Here is an 18,025-nt window from a genome sequence, read left to right as displayed (position 1 = left end):
GGATTGGATACAGTGAAAGAGGGTGAGGGAAAGGAAGATTCTTAGGGAGGAAAAAGTGGGGAAAGGTCCACATTGAGAGGGTAGTGGGATTTCCCTCATCAATTAACTCTTTTTTTCTTTTAAGGGGATGGGGTGGGGTGGGGGAACATTAAAAGGGGGAAGGAAGACTAATAGGAGAGACTGAGTATTCTTATGCTGAAAGATTGAATTTTAAAAATGTGCATGTTGAACCTGAGCAAAGGAGAGACTGAGATTCAAAGGAAGAAGAATCATATCAAGGAAAATGAAATCTTTCAAATTTACTGTAGATAAGCTCTTACGTAAGAAAAAAGTCACTTCTATCTGAATTTGTGAATTAGGGTGGATTAGGGGTGTGATGCCATGTTACAAAAGACTCTTAGAAATTCCTGAAGTGACAACCTAAAGAAAAGATACAGAGGTGGGGGGCTGGGCTTCTTCCGTTAAATTCCTTCACCATCTCCAATTCTCCCAAACTCACTTTCAGTCCCAAGATCTCTCTAGGTCTAGTTTTTCTAGGAGACTGGGAGTGGGCGTGGTGGCATCACTGGCAGAAGCTGCCGTTTCCACTTGGGCCCGTAGTGGCATTAAGTGTGTGTACCAGGAGGGGAAAGAGCGCAGAAGGCTAAAGGAGGCGGCCCTGGCAGCTGCAGCTGTTCCACTTGCCAGCTTCTGAAGCTGCTGTTTGATCACAGAGCTTTGTTTCTGGCTGGGTCAGGGGTAATCCAGCCGAGTACCTGACCCTACCCTTCTTCTTCAACTTTAGGAGGGGCAGCAACCAAGAAAGTTGACCTTCCTTACTTCTTGTTCTCTGTCTCACGGTTGTGTCCTGGGGATGGAGGCTGCCAAGGCGAGGAGCAGTGACTCTAGCCGACAGACCTTGTCCTCTGGGCAGGAGGCTTCATCTCCATCGGCCGCTTCCTCTTCGCTGTTCCTGGCCTCCGGGGTGGCCATCCCTCCAGCTTTTCTCCAGCCCCCTAGTCTATTCGTGAGGGCAGCAGCAGTGGCGACCGAAGGGAGTGGAGCTTGTGCTACTACTGTGGGGCTGGAGAGGAGGGTCGGGGCCTTGGCCTGCGGAGGCTACCCGCGGACGCCCAAGTGCGCTCGCTGCCGCAACCACGGGGTGGTGTCCGCGCTCAAGGGCCACAAGCGTTTCTGTCGCTGGCGGGACTGTGCCTGTGCCAAGTGCAACCTAATCGCAGAGCGTCAGCGAGTGATGGCCGCGCAAGTTGCGCTCCGCAGGCAGCAAGCTCAGGAGGAAAGCGAGGCCCGCGGGCTACAAAGGCTCCTCTATCCTGGGCAGGTGGCAGGCAGTCGGGGACCTGGAGGCTGCGCGGGCTCGGAGTTTTCTCTCGCAGCTGGGAGTGGAGTGGGGCCTGCAGAGGGGCTCAACCTGGGTACTGTGGGTCTAGAGAGCCGGTGGGCTACTACCTTAGATATTTTCCATCCAGATTTTCAGGAACATAAAAGAGGTAAGTTGGTTTCCTCCTTAAATAACATATACCCCAAACTACAGGTTATACTTAATCATCTCCTCTTTTGGGGTATGTAATGCTGATTTTGGGGGCACATGATGAGTTATTTGCTTTGGAAAATTTTTTTTTTTAACAAATTGTTAAAAAGGCACTTAGCAATTGTTAGGTAATCCGAAAGTCTGGAAATAACGAAGAAAAGCAACATGGTGTTCTACTGCGGGGATGGCTTTGTTTTGTGAAATATTTATGTGTTCTCAAGAAAAAAAGAAAAAAAACCCTGAAGACCCTAGGATTTATTCCTCTTTTACTGTTAATTGGTTTGCATCTTTTCTGGGAATGGTTAATTAGTTTGGCACTCTGACCCAGGTAGCAAAATCTTCAAGTCAAGAATATAGTAGAGTTGGTGGAGGAAGGGAAACTTAGGTTTGAATCACATCTTAAATTCTGCAAGTTTTTCTGTATACTTTCTGATTCTTGGTGAGTTGGAAAGTTCTAGCTTTGCTCTTTTGAATCTACTGTAATTTTATGTCAGGACCCAACTTGTGGAGAAGAGCTTTATTTCCTTTATATTTCTTTTTAAAAGGGTCTTTAGAGATTACTTTGTTTAATCCTTTCATTTTACAGTTGAATTAACTCAATTCCAGAGAATGAAAGTAACTTTCCCAAATTTTCATATAGTAATCAGGAGAGTCAGAAAGTCAACTTCTCTCCTCAAAATTTAAATACTCTAGTACTTATACCAGATCTTGAGAATTGAGCAAGTTCTTTGGGAAAAAAAAACAAACTATTGAATACATCAAGCTTCTTTCTTTGAAAACTTTTTTGGCCATTCTTTTGATATATTATCCTGGTAATTTTTTTTCTGTGAAGAGTAAAATTTCTTAGTAGTCCCTATTCTTCCATAACAATATACAAGTAAGACTTTAAACATACTGAGCTCTGAAAAAAATATTTGAAAGACTATATTCTTACAAAATAAAGTTTTTTTCTAGTAGTTTTAGAAAATTACTTTATAGCTGGTAATCCAACATGTAGGTAAAACAATAATTTTTGAAAAAAACTAAAATTACCTCTTAAAGCAAATAGAATACATTAAATTTCAAATTTTTTCAGTGGAATATTCTCTATAGGGGGATCTAGTAGTGGTGAAACCATATATTTTAGCATTTTAACATAAAAGAAAGACAAATAACAGCAAACTGAAAATGATTTAATGGTATTCACAAGAAAAATTATGATTCTTGGACTTTTGTCACCAATCTAGACAAATTATTGCCTTATATGAAAAGAGAATTAAATGAAATATATTTTTGTATATGTATGTGTATCCATTACAAGTTTCCTAGTTTATTCAATTAAAGACTTTACTTCATTTCTTTTGGAAAGATCAAAATACACTGAAGATCCAGAAATGAAAAGACAATGAGATGATTAAAGAAAGATAACAATGTGAGGCATATTAAATTGAGCTTCATTAACCCATTGTGTAACCTAAAACCTGTTAAACAATTCTCTAGTGCAGTGAGTTCCAAACTTTTGTAGTTGCATAATCTATGAAAAAATTTCTGCAAGTATCCCAATATAAAAGCTATTTATCAATTATCTGATGTATTTCTGTGCTGCTATGGTATATATATATATATATATATATATATATATGTATGTATATATATATACATACATATATATATAATATATACTATTAAACAGGAAAATTTAAATTTTAAAGATTAAAGATGAAAAAAAGCTTTTTAATATTTTAGATTAATGACTGAAAATCCTTTTTATGTTCACTAAAATATTATCCAGAATAAAGCTAGAATAGTTATGCAATGTGTTTGATTTTTTAAAAAAATTGGTGTAACATTGTGATACAAGAATATATCACAATATTTGGTAAATCAATAATCTATTGAGGACACTTCTGTTAACTTTTTTTTTTTGTTAAAAATCCCCCGTTCTTCCTTCTAGATACTCTCTACACTAGGGATTAGAGCTGGCTAACCATATGGCATATGACTCAAGTGGGAGCATCAGTGTCAGTTCATATATTATATTTAATAAACTTAATTTTTTCTTTAATTTTTGATAACATTTATAATCCCCAGTCCCAGAGCAAAATCAATAATTATACCTCATTCCTGGCTCCTACTGTTTTGCAGTGTAGATTTGCTATAAATAAATACAAGACTGGGCTCTTACTATTGATAGGTGGGGAGTAGAAGAGTGTATGGAGGCAACATTCTTAATAAATCATATTATTAACATACTAGGCTAAAAAAAGAATAATTGATTGGAATGAACATCTTGATTTTATTATATTCATTACTCTCCATAATACTGAAATAAGCAAACTGAATTAACCATGATGGAACTCTGATGTGAGATAGGCTTATAGACAGTTCTGGTAAAAAACATCTTGTAACTATCTCCTTCTTTAGTGGACCCATAAGTAGAAATTCAGTTGTGGTAACTCAGGCATTTTTTCCCCCCTTTTAGGAAAGCAAGCTGTTCACCTTAATCTTCTAGCTTTCCTTCTGTACTTGATGATGATTCAGATTTTAAATCTTTGCTTCAGTCATAGATACTTTTCCAGGAATAGTTTTCTGTTGGACCACCTTCCTCTTTCTTGGTTTTCTGGTCCTGAGAAATCTGAGTTTGAGGAATGTTTAGATACTTCCTTTATGGAAGTATTTAAATTTAGCAGTAGGTCTTCATCCATATGGTCCTCAGGTGGCTTCCCTGGAGGAGTCATTTTCTGACAAACCTATAAAGAACTCTTGTCTTTACTTGGAGAACTATATAACTTGCAGCAGTAAGCATTACATTAGAGATTAGGCAGCTAAGTGACACAAATACATAGAGTGCTGGGCTTGGGCTTGGATATCTTTTTTTTCTTTTTCTTTTTCTTTTTTTGTTTTCTTTTGTTTTGTTTGCTGTAGTGGAATTATGCTCATCCCAATGACTTATGTTCCAAATGAAGCTGAATTATTCCATTCATTTTGTCCCCAAAATGAAACTTTAAACAACATTGGAAATCTAAGAGGACACTGCCATCTCTGTGATTTTTTTTGCCATCATTTTCTGCCTCTCTCTTTTGATATCTTGATATCTATCACAGAAAAGAAATATTGATCTAGTTTTTTCCTAGTTCATTATCAGATATCATGATAGATATTCTATACATTGCCCTTTTTACTCTTTTCTCACAAGTTATACTAGCCTTCTCCATCTTCCATGTCTCAGGCTTTCACTGGCTCTCCTGCAGGCCTGTAATTCTTTGAATCCCTGGGTTCCTTCAAGGCTTAGATCAAGTGTCACTTTTATGAGATCTTTCTAGATCAACCTAGATGCTAGTGCCTTTTCCCCAAATTCTCTTACATCTTTTTTTTGCCTATGCCTCTATTTTTACCCATCATCTCTTCTGCTAAAAGGTTAGATCCTTGAGAGAGTGGTTTTCTTCAGGTTTGTCTTTGTATACTCAATACCTTGCACAGTGCCTGAGAGATGGTACTTTGTAAATGATTGCTGACCATTGCTTTTCACTACCTCTGTGAGCCCATTGCCACTTTGGTCTCTGTCCACACTCTCTATTCATCATCTTTCCTCAGCTTTCATTTGTTCCAACCACAATAAGTGCCTCAAAATAGAAGGAACATGGGGAAGGAGAAAGAAAGAGCCAGTGACCCTCAGAGCACCAGCCAACCATCGGACCTTTAAAGCTACTCAGGCTCCAGCTTCCCGAGGGGTGTTGCTTGTGACCTATGATCTCTGCTTCTTCTGACTGCTGCAAATATTGGTTCAAGCTCTAGGGATAGGCCTTTCAAATTCTCTTTAGACAGGGTGCTGCCTGGCCTCCACCTGCTTTTTAGTTTTCTTCTATCCTCACTACCACCACTTTCTAGGCCTTATTGATCAACCCCCTCCTTATTATTTTTCCCATCATGAGAACAGGGTTTCTCTCTCTCTCTCTCTCTCTCTCTCTCTCTCTCTCTCACACACACACACACACACACACACACACACACACACACACACACACACAAAACACACACACACACACACACTCCCTCTCATACCTTGGACTTTTTTGACAGCTTTATTACAAAGCTATTCTGTGGATCCCTTCTAAGGATAAAATTTTTAAAATGTATAACAAAACCCATAGGATTATAGAAAACTGTGTTGAAATCCAGTTCTCAAAGTAACAATAAATTAAAAACAAGGTCAGGGAACGAAATAAAGAATCTCTGCCCCAAAGTAGGACCATTGTAGAACAGAGTCGTGTTTGGTTATTCTATGTAATTAGGTATTTAGTATAGCCTCAATTTCCTTTTAAAAATTAACTTCTTGAGAAAATAATAAGCTTTGCGGGTTTTTATGTTAGTTAACTAATTTTATTTTATCCAGAGACTTCATTTAGACATCTATTATTGAGGACCTACAAAGTATTCAGTAGAAGGTACTGAGTTAGTAACTGAGAAAGTGAAAAAAATTAATAAGATCAATATCCATTTGCCCTCAAAGATTTTTATAATGAAAAAAGACAAGTATATTTTCATCTGCCATTTAAAAGAAATATATTTCATAAATGACTGAAAACAGTTTCTTTATAATATTTTTATACAGAAATAATTTGTTATAGGAATAAAGATATTGAAAGGTTTAAATTTTCACTAGGTGCAAATTTGGCCAGGTCCATTATAAGAAAGTATGGAGTGCAGAATAATGTTAATCTATCACCATATGAGTAATTTTTAAAGTTTATTATTTGAAGTAAAATTGTAGGCAATACAATTCTGAGATTTTTTGGATTTACAAATGACATAATTGTCTTTCTTTCAGTTGTTAATTTCACCCATATCCCAAATGTTTTTTAAAAATTGGAATTAATTTTTTTTTGAAACTTTAGTTATACTGCTTTGAGAAAACTGGAGTCACATGGAGAAAATTAAGACAAAATTTCAGTACAGTGTATTCATAAGCCAGGCAAGATTAAATCATATAATTTTCAGGGCAGCAAATCAAATATGCAGGCTGAATAGTTTAATTATTTTGCCCTTTTGCATGGAAATACAACTGAAACTGTTTTGTAACTTAATTACAAATTAAAATAAAACTAATTTAATATAACTAAATAATATACTTTGTTGTTGCTTGTTCTCAATCATTTCTCCCTAAATACACATATTTTGATACTATTAATTTCTAACTTCATATTATTATTTTCAATTTGTGGCAGAAAATTAAGATTTTGCTATTTTTGAAGTATTGATTTTTGATTTAAAGAGAAGCTCTGAAAGCTCAGACTACTGCTATTTAAAATCAGTGGGACCATTTTAAAATAAATTTCTTGTACAATATTTGGAAACATTTATTTTTCAATAGAGTATTAGAAGAAATTAGGTCTTAGAAAAATTGATTGCATATACTCATCAATATTAAGGGAATGTCACATAATTCTAATACACAAAATCTATTTTGTCTTTGATTATTAATGTCTTAAAAAGTCCATTGTTGAAATATAATTGTATTTTCCCATTTTCCCATATACATTTTCATTGTACATTCCCATGTACATGGCATGAGAGGTAGCATAACAGTGGATAGAGAGCTGGCCTCATTTGGATCTTGATTGTGACACTTGAATTCATTTAAACTCTGTTTTCAAGTCAACTTTGAAAGATTCTAAGTTGAGGAGAAGATGTGGAACTGCATTATAGGAACTTCCTTGCCAGAAGTTTCCTACATCCAGGAAAATCATAAGTCCTGTTTAAAAAATGCAAATTGAAATTTATAATTGAAGATTGTATTTAAATGTTGAATGCTGAAGTTTTAACCATAGTGGGTAGGTTTTCTCAAGCCAAAAAAGTAGCTTCTTCTAGTTTGGGCTCCAATTTCATTAATTTCATATTGTTTTCTTTTTATTATGTGATATTAATCTTTCTGTGCCAACTTCAATGACTTTTATTGTTAATCAAAACCATAAGAAAATGAAAAAAAATCTCAAGTTTAGACTTTATACATTTTGAATTTAAATCAGTGTTTTATTAATATGAATCATGAAACTTTGATCTTGTGAACAGACCAAAGGTTCATGATTCATATTAATAAAACAAGTTAATAAAAATGTATGAACAAAAAACCTTAAGTTTTTAAAAATAGTTTTCTTTTCCCTTTTCCCCTTCAAAGAAGCTACTGAAGTGAGATATAAATGAAAATACTTATTACAAAATAATAGTACAAAAATACAATGTATGAATATAAGATTTTAAGTATAATTATAAGCTGGCTTGAATATTGAATGGAAAAGTTTATACTCAATTAATTTTTTTCTTCCTTTCAGATTTAAAGGTTCAGAAAGTTGGCTCATACTACAGTAGCCTAGATAGTCCAATAAACACCTCACATCAGCTTTCCTTGCGATCTCCTGAGTCTATTGGTGCTAATGGAGATGATGAAGAGAAGCCATCTGGGTCAGAAAACTCAGACAAGGAAGAGAGTATTCAGTACTCTCTCTCTGAGGAGCAATCAGAAGGAACAGAGAGTCCCAGATCTTTTTCATCCTCTGATATGGAATCAGGAAATGAAAGTGAGTGGGCCAAAGACTTTGCAGCTGCTAGGTCCAGTCTTCCCATAGATTCTTCCAGACCAAGAGATCCACTTGATATTCTTACTAAGGTTTTCCCAAGTTACAAGCGCAGTTGGCTAGAAAGTATTCTGCAGTACTGCAAAGGAGATATAGTTCAAGCCATAGAACAAGTTCTGAATGGAAAAGAACATAAACAAGACGCTGGAGACCTTGCAAAATCAGTAGGAGCTGAATTGACAGTTTTGCAAAAAACTAATTTTAGCCTAGCTGGGCTGGGTATCAGTACACTGGGGAATAAATCAGCCTTTTCTCCTTTGTACACTAGTTCCATTCCATTTGGTGATGATCCAAATCTTTATAGGCTAAATCCTAGGCTGGGTATCAGTCCATTACACCTATCATATTCCTTTCCAGGAAGAGCATCATCTGGTTTTGTGTCACCCTACCTAACATCTGGGTTAGTTCCAGCTTTGCCTTTCCAGTCAGCTATAGACTATTCATTTTCAGGAGTAATCAGGGATGCCTCTTATTTTGTCAGCAAAGACTCAGTGACCACTAGTGGACTTTATTCCAGATCAAATCAAGAAAATCATTAATATTTTTTCCCTTTTTTAAATGGAAGATTTTGGAAATTGTACAAGTGTTGTCAAGGTTGTGATATATCTGTTCTCAAATATTTTTCTTCAAGCAGTATAATGATGCTTTCAATTTGACTAAAGTTCCCTAAATTACTTTTAATTAAGAAGTATTTGAGAATGATGTATGGTTTGAATGATCCTGTATTAAGAAATGTGAGATTTTTAAAGTGAATTATTGGGGAAAAGCTATTAGCAATAATTATTCAAAGCTGTTTATTTTCTTTCTAAATGATTTTCTGTGAAAAAGTTGCTTTAGAAAACCATAACTATAAAGCTGAAATTTATTTGGGTGAACAGTAGTTTTATTTGTTTTTAAAATACTTTTGTAGTTGAAAAGCTATCCAGTTTATTGTAAATTGTTCCACGTTAAATGTTTACTATGTGTCAGATAATTGTTAAGATTATTCTAAGGAATTATAATTGCTTTTTACTTTTTTACCTCTCTCATTTTTTCCTCACTGAGAATTATTAGTGTTTCGAAAGTTCTATTTCTATGCCAGAGAGTAATTTTTCATTGATATTAGAAAAATTGAGACATTTAATTTCTTCATTATCAACATTTTATAAGCTGAATATTTTCCATTTATACTAACATTTCAGATATTAAGGACATATTTTTTCATATACATTTTAATACTTTTTAAACTTAAGTTTTCCAGGTTTCTCGCAAAATTAAGCATGACATGTAAGAGAGGCACCATCTCCTGGCCACTGTCCCTTATTACAACTCAGGTTTTGGACAAAAAATAGTTATAAAATAGGAATTTTAAAACTAATCTATTTTATGAAAGAACTATTTTATTGCAAATTAGATAAGGATTTAATTCATATTTTTTATTTGTAACTAAAATCTGTGTTAAGGCTGATAAAATTCCTTTATTATTGTCAGAAATGATTCCATAGAACAGAAAAGTAGAACTGACTATTGAAGACATCAAAAAATGACCACTCAGGACTGCTTTTGCTTAACAATAGAAATAACACAATGAAAATAAGAAGAAAAGAATATCAGAAACATGGGGTTCTTAGTTTTATTTTGGTTGTTTGTTTCATGAACTTCTTTGACAGTCTGACAAAGCCTATGGACCTCTTCCCAGAATGTGTTTCCTACATTCATAGTTATAGGAAATGTTAAATTTCAGCTCAAGATTAGTCAAAATAAAGACATTTTTTCCTTCTAAATTCATGAATCTTCTCACGTATTTCAGATTAGAAACTCTGAAGAAATAAAAAAAATATAGCTTTTTAGGATAAATTTTCTCTAATTTATGCAGGTGATTCCCTCTTCCCCATTAACTTTTTGAAATATCTTCTGTATTGTCTCCTGGTAATTTATTTTTTTTTTTTTTAGTTTTTTGTAAGGCAAATGGGGTTAAGTGGCTTCCCCAAGGCCACACAGCTAGGTAATTATTGAGTGTCTGAGACCAGATTTGAACCCAGGTACTCCTGACTCCAGGGCCGATGCTCTATCTGCTGCACCACCTAGCCAACCCTTAATTTATTTTTAAAAAGGAGTTTATTTTAGAGTAAATGGTATCAGCTTCAGTGAAAATATTCATGCAAAACAAATTTTAGGTTTCTTCTTGTTAATTAGTTAAAGAAGATAACTTTTGTTTCAATTGCTGAAAGAATACTGAGCCAAAAGACTCAATGAGGCATCACCAAGGGTAGTCTTAGCCCAGTTAGTTTTAGTAGCACCAAGGATTTATTTGTCATTTTTTATTCATTCAGTGGAAAAAATAAGCATCTATAATTTGCAAGACAGTATGCTAGTCAGCAAGAATAGAAAGTTTTATTTTTCCAAGGCAATGGGGTTAAGTGGCTTGCCCAAGACCACACAGCTAGGTGATTATTAAGTGTCTGAGGCTGGATTCAAACTCAGGTACTCCTGACTCCAGGGCGGGTGCTCCATCCGTTGCACCACCTAGCCACCCCAGAAAGTTTTATTTTTTTTTAAATAGCACATGCCCTGCTCTCAAGAACTGATATTCTATTGAATTCAGTGAGATGTGTATTTCTGATGCATTTTTTTGATAAAGTAAAGCTACTTGATTAGATTAGCTGTACATCTATTATATCTAGCATATATGTTATATATGAATAGAACACAGATCTCTTTATCCTCAATCAAATTCTCATCCCACTACTGCATAAAGGACAAGTTTTAGCAGAGAACTATAGTATTTTAGAATTGGAAGAGACTTTAGAGGACATCTGAGGTCTCTTGGACAGTTCCAGTTCCTTCCAAATTATAAATAGTAATTTTTCATTTTAATTTTAGGTATTTAAGAAGTGCTACTTTGCCCATAGTACTGCAATTATTTTGAGAATTTTGCAACATAAAATAACATATAAGGCCAATGTAATCATTTGCTGGGCAAACGAATAGTAGCAGCATTTTTCCTCTGAGAATTGTTATTTTGTGCTTTATAGTTAATGCAACATTTTTTTGCCTTCATATTCAAAATTTTAATAGTCATTAGAGAGGTCAGTTGGAGAGTAAAATTAAAAATATATTATTTTAATTATTGTAGCCTGCATATTTGTTCCATTTTTCTTTGGCAAAAAAAAAATTGGCTCTGAGTAAAGCTAAGGCTGATTAAGGTACACTAAATTTGGCAAACTAGACAGGATGAACCTGGACAATTACATACAGTTTGAGTTTCTAATTTTTGCTCGAAAAATTCATGAATAAAAGTAGATTTTATCATTTATCTCAATGTTTTCAGTATTTAGATAGTAATGATTCCTCTACCTTTTTTTGAAATAATACTTTGTCTTATGATAATGAAACAGTGAAAAGATGAAAACTCAATCTAACCCTTTGCTTTATAACCTAAATAGAAAAGGAAGGAAATAAACATTTATTGAGCACTTATTACACACTAGGCACTGTACTAAATATTTTACAAGTATTTTATCATTTAATTCTCACAACAATCCTGGAAGTTAGCTACTACTGTTATTTTTTTAATGGCTGAGGAAACTGTGGTAAACTGAGGTGACTTGCTTAGTGTCACAGAACAAAGAAATGTATGAGCTGAAATTTGAACTCAGATCTCTCCTGACTCCTGCATCAGTCTCTATTCACTGTATCACCTAGCTCTCTTCCCAACCAAATCTGTGAATCTATAACAATTTATTTCAAGACTACTTTTTTGTTAAAACTTTGCTCTAAAATTTTTATATAATTTCACATATCACAACCTTTTAAAAAGTAATAATTTAGAGATTAAATAAATTAATGAATTAAACTAATCTATATGATCAACTTAGTAGTTTATTAAATATTTCTATATGCCAGAAACTATGCTAAGCACTAAGGATACAAAGAAAGTTGACTTTTTTAAAAAAAAGAGCCCCTGCCCTCAGGGAGTTCATTTGATAAGGACCTGGACTAGGTTGATAGAGACTTTTAATCTAAAATGCCTGTAATTTTATGTAGGGTGAGAATGAAAAGGGGATACATGACTAGAAGGAAATATTAGCATTTTAAAAAATACATAATGATTCAATTTGTCTTGTAATGATCTCCTAGTCTTTAACATTCCCAACATGTCTTTCCCTGATATTTGTCCCATTCTTTTCAAATGAACTTGAGTCTAGAATATGAAAGAAAAGGAAAATTCAGCGGGAGAGAAGTGAAAAGTATTTTCTTTTCTGTTGGTTTTGCTCATCTTCATCTTGCCAGAAGAAAACAGTGCTCATTTCCTCAAATCTACAGAGTCATCATGAGTTAGCTAGGTCATTCAATATTGTTCTTCATTTTATATGCTCAAGGCTCTATTTCATGGAAAAGTTTGAGCTCTGGACCCCCTTGTTCTTTACTTGAGATCTAGGTTTCTCCAGATTCAGCTTGGGAAAACTAAGCTCTCAATAAAAAAAGCAGACTTCCCATTCTCATATTTATTGACTCACATCCTCATTTTTGGTTGCTCCAAGGACAATTCCCTTTTGGCCTCTAGTATAAGTCTGATTCTCAGCAAGGGCTGAGGATATGGAAGCAAAAATGGATCCATAATAAAAATAGAAGTTATATATGAAGTAAGTTGTCTTATTCTCACACAGAAAAGAGAATACTAAGCATTTAATAATCAAAATGATTAAAATAAAATTCAGTAACAGATTGTTTTAAGCAAAAGCAATTGTGAGATACCATTCAAGCCTTATTGAAATAGTTGTAAAAAGTTTCTTTTAAAGGGTTCAAATTTCTTCACTGTAAAGTTAGTCTTTTTTTCTCCAAAAGTCCCCTAAATGATTCCAGTTCCTCCAAATCATCAAGAAATAATTTCCTTCTTATTTGGTTCCAAGTTTACTCCCTTAGTCTATTTTTGTCTTTTATATAGTTTTATCCCTGTGAATAAATTAATAAACTAGTGTTTACTATGTGCAAAAACCTAACTAAGCACTGAAAAAACAAAAGAAAAAGAGAGATAGTTTATGCTTATGGAGCTCCTGGTCTAATAGAGGGATACAACACATATATGAGATTCTGGCTCTAAATCATATGAAAAGGTCCTGTGATGCTTGGAATATAGCAGCAAAACAGATGGTAACATGTTTTCTTTAATACCATTCCATTGATAACCTTTTTTCGTTTTGCTGAACCATTTGACAACTCCAAGGACTTTGATGAGACAATTATTTTTTCTTCATCTTCAGTGACTGATGAGGAAGTGGAAGCTAAAGCACATGCAGAGGAAGTTTCTAGGTTGTATCTCCTTAAAACTTCCTTCTCTGGACTATGATTGCAAGACCCAGACTAGTCGAGTCTAGGGAACTCTGAGGTTCACGAGACCCTTAGGTCACAAGTCAGAAGTGGTTGAAATGAATGAAAAAAGAATATTTTGACCATTTTTCTAAAATTTTTCCATAAATATTTGTCATTATTTCATAACCATTTGCAAACCATGAAATTCATTATCTGCAATTAAATTTCACACGCAACCTTAAAAACATAAAACTTTTTACCCTATTGACTTATTCAGTAAGAAGAAAAGGTTTAATAAGTTCAAGTGATCCACAGGAATATTGGGTACTTAGGAAGTTTTGAGAAAAGAATTGTTAGAGGAGTCAAACAAGAAGTTTTTCAATAGCAATATGTCTATTGTCAAGTTATTTAAAGAAATGTCTGTCAAAGTTCTAGTCACTACTTATGAAACTGAATAAACAAAAGATAATGGAATCACCTGAGAATATATGCTAAAATTTCCTATTTGGATCTGACTAGATTTTAATGACCACATTTGTGCATCATTTCCTTCCTTTTTCCCTATGTTCAACTTGTTTTATTTCTCTTCTTTTTCCTTTGTTCTTGAAGAAGACCATGACATCAGAGAGGTGATGCTATGAAATACAAGTGAATTTGATTTAAGTGAGGGGACACTGTGCAAAGTCACCACCTTCACTTTCTCCTGCAGACTCATCTGGGTCCAGTGACCAGAAATGGATCTGGATGACTAGAAATGGCCCTGGATGTAGTTGGGAGACTTTGACTTTTTTAAGCTAAGGTCTTTAAAACAGGTCTCAGTTTGTCTGACCCCTGTGAGCTAGGAGCTTAAGGTAAGATTTAAGGAAGGATGGATAAATTTGGGAAATGATGATACCATGCATTTGATCTAATACAAAGTCCAAGGGATACAAGGTTCAGCATTTGGCCTGGACCAAATTATGAGGGTATTTTGGAACTGGAAGGGAATTTAAAAGTTTGTCTAAATCTAAATCCTTCCAACTCATTTTCCTGATGAACAGCCTCTGCTGACAAAGAGCTTAATGCAATCTTTAGTAGCATCTAGAGTAATCAACGCTGCTTTGAATATTTAATCATCTAAATAGAAATAACAAAAGTCCAAGGTTTATTATATTTTATTCCAGGTTGCAGACTATTGTAAGATTTGAGAATGAAGTCATTCAGGCTTAGTGACTTTTTTAATCCTCATGCCACTTTGCCAGATCCATTTTCTCCTTAGTTTTTGTTTTTTTACTTAGTAGATTAAACAATGTCTTTCTGTTTCTGATTCTGTTGCCTCCTGTTTTGGCACCTAATACATGTAAAACAAATAAGCACCACAAACACTCTAACAAGTACAGCAATTAAATTCCAAAAACTGCTTGCTCTCTATACCATTTTGGATGAAGAAATGATGCTATTACAGAAGAACCACTTCTAAGTTGGGTATAATGACATTTGTTGAATTTTATTGTATTTACCCTCCTTCCCCTTTACGTCAAGAAGCTTTCCATCATTACTTTCATATCACAAGTCCCTGTTGTCTGTATGAGATTGATTATACAGCATACAGTGCTTGACTACTGTATTTCACCTAGCAGCAGTTGTAAAGTCTTCCCCACGACATAATCTTCACACCATATGTGCTGCAATCACTATTTGCAGTGAGTGAATTACAGGACATTTCAACTGGTTTTTCTTCCTTTGTTGAAGAGTCAGAATCTTAAGAATAGTAGTAATGGGGGCAGCTAGGTGGCGCAGTGGATAGAGCACTGGCCCTGGAGTTAGGAGTACCTGGGTTCAAATCCAGCCTTAGACACTTAATAATTACCTAGCTGTGTGGCCTTGCGCAAGCCAATTAAACCCAGTTGTCTTACAAAAAAAAAACCTTAAAAAAATAAAAGAATAGTAGTAACAATCCTTAGTCCTTGTTTCTATAATACTTCAGACACTGGGACCCAAAGTGTTTCATTAACATGAATGTAAAATACTAAATATTTCCATTCTATGTTATAAAGGAGGAAATTTCAATCAATCAATCAACAAGGATTTATTAAGCACCTACTATTTTTCAGGTGCTGTGGTAAGCCCAGGGTACACAAAGAAAGGACATCCACATCCTCTTCTTCCTCACTCCATAAAAATGAAACAACAGTCCCTGTTCTCAAGGACCTCACAGTGTAAATATGCAAACAGTTAAGTATAAACAAAATATATGTGGGATAATTAAGAGTGTATATTAAAGGAAAGCAGTGGTAGGATTCAAATAAATTAATAGCTGGCTCTCTGTCTTAATGACCATTTTAAGTATATAAAAAGATATACTGAAAGGTAGTTTAATATTTCATGCGTTAAATACTCAAATAAGAACAATAAAAGAGGTATACAAAACTCAATTATATTATATTACTCAAAGTAAGCAAACATGGAGCAAAAGCAGTCAAGTGATCACAGCAGCTAAGGTAGAAACAAATGCAGAACAAAAATCATTCCATCCCTTATAACTCTTGTTTTCTTTTACTTCCATGGCTTCTGAAGTGGATGATAAAATGGCCCTTGAAATCTATTTGTTATTGGTTCATTGTGTCCCAGATTCCTATTGGTTTCACTGTTCAGGGAATACCAGCGCACTCACAATATCTTGGGGAGATTTTGGTCCTAAAATAAATAAAAAACAAATGACAATTTGTCACCCCTTGGCTGTTTGGCACTTTTTCTCTTTACACTATATATTTGTTTACTGGAGTAACAAAATGAGGGAATTAAAATGGAGTATTTCATCAAAGTTATGAGTTTTAAGAAATTAATAAATATTATAGGCATGGTTCTATAAATTTTTTTCACTTATGGATGAAATGAACATTTCTACAAGTGCTTAGAAAATGCTGTTGCATAGACAAATGTTAAAAAACAGTAAGGAATGTAAATCTGATTTCCACATAGGTCAATTGCCCAGGAGCTCACCTTAGAGAGAACCCTGATTATAAGTGCCATTTTAACAACTCAAGATAAAATTAGGAATCTGTTTTACTGAACTGGCTGAATCCTACCACTGGAGGAAAGGCACTAGGGAATGCATTAAGGAGGAACAGTAAAGTCTTTTAGCTGAAACTTGGGGGAAGCCTGCTAAGTTAGAAACTAGAATTCTAGGCAAGGGGTATAGCCACAGAAAACTCTTCGAAATAGAAGAAAGAATGTCTTGAGTGCCTTCCTTAATTCCTTTTCTCTGATATAAACTCTAACTTGGCCCATATATATATTCTGTTTATACTTAACTGTTTGCATGTTTACACTATGATTGATGGAAAGAAGCACGTCAACTCTATTGAAGAATTCAAAATATACATGAGAATTCAGAGGGTCAGGGTTCTAATTCCTGTTCTAAAAACTAAACATAGGTGCCATCTAAAGTGGTGAATTAACATCTCTTCATATAAAACATCTTCTATATAAAATGGGATAATTAGATTAGATGACTTCTATTGGGGTCCTCATCTATAGAATGAAGAACATGGATTAGATGATCTTTGTTACCTTTGAGCTCTCCATGTATGATCCTTTGCTTTTCAAGTGACTTTAGAGGGTATCTTAAGTCCCTTAGGATACTAGAATTAGACATCTCCAAATATATTTTATATTTTCATTGGGCTTTTTCATAAGATTTAGAGCTGGAAAGAAATTTAGAGATTATTTAGTGGAACTTCCTCATTTTAAAAGGGAGGAACCTAAGGGCCAGACTTCCTAAGTATTAACCAAAAAAGACAGGATCAGGGTTAAGATCATTACTATCAGAAGTCAGGGAAATATTAACCTTAAGAACTTGGATTAGTGTTCACTGAATATTATTTAAGTAGAAATTGTGAGTCATATCATAATTGTTCCCCAAAATTTAGCATCTACTTAGTAAAATATGATTTGGTGGCTAGAATTTCATATAAAAAGAAATAGAATATATTTCCCTCCTCACAATGTATTACAAGTACAAATCTTAAATCATAATGGAGAATGGAGTGAATTATACTGCATTAAAACAAAAGCACAATCACAATCCTTTATTAGCTGATATCATATTTATACATTAAAAATCTTATGAACAAAGTTTTAAATTAGATTTTGCATATCCAGTATTCAAAATCTTCAAGCTACTTGCAATTGAAGAATTTTTAAGTCATATCAATGTAGCAAAATAAGTCATTATCTTATAGAAACAAAATTAGTTATATGCATATTATCCTCTTTACTAGAGTTGAACCAATGATATTTTGAGTAACCTTAAAAAAATAAGTTTATGTGTCATTGATATTGTTTAATCATGTTTCTTTCTGACCCCATTTAGGATTTTCTTGGCTGAGATACTGGAGTGGTTTTCCATTTCCTTCTTAGTTCATTTTATAGATGAAGGAACTGAGGCATATAGGATTTAAATGTCTTGCCCTTGTCCACATAGCTATTAAGTGTCTGAGGTCAGATTTAAATTCAGGTCTTCTTGACTACAAGTCCAGAGCTCCATCCAATCATCACCTTTTACCCTGATATTCTTATTCAGCCACAAAAAGAAGTTTTTTCTATTTGT

General features: G+C 34.2%; 1 protein-coding gene across 1 annotated transcript; it reads left to right on the top strand.

Annotated features, from left to right (window-relative positions):
• The first annotated feature begins 631 nt into the window (after positions 1–631).
• On the top strand, positions 632–17,681 carry DMRTA1 (DMRT like family A1). Its single transcript, XM_074202653.1, has 2 exons — positions 632–1,490; positions 7,840–17,681. Exons 1-2 carry the CDS (start codon positions 854–856, stop codon positions 8,679–8,681), a joined length of 1,479 nt encoding a protein of 492 aa, XP_074058754.1. The 5' UTR covers positions 632–853; the 3' UTR covers positions 8,682–17,681.
• The last annotated feature ends 344 nt before the right edge of the window (positions 17,682–18,025 follow it).

The sequence above is a fragment of the Macrotis lagotis genome, chromosome X (genome assembly GCF_037893015.1).
Source record: "Macrotis lagotis isolate mMagLag1 chromosome X, bilby.v1.9.chrom.fasta, whole genome shotgun sequence".
Classification (NCBI taxonomy): domain Eukaryota; kingdom Metazoa; phylum Chordata; class Mammalia; order Peramelemorphia; family Peramelidae; genus Macrotis; species Macrotis lagotis.
Note: the sequence above shows the minus strand (reverse complement) of the source record. Positions and strands in the feature narration are given on the sequence as shown.

Coding starts and splice junctions, on each gene's coding strand:
- DMRTA1 (XM_074202653.1), top strand. CDS start 854: ATGGAGGCTGCCAAGGCGAGGAGCAGTGACTCTAGCCGACAGACCTTG. Junction 1,491..7,839: donor TTTTCAGGAACATAAAAGAG/GTAAGTTGGTTT, acceptor TCTTCCTTTCAG/ATTTAAAGGTTCAGAAAGTT.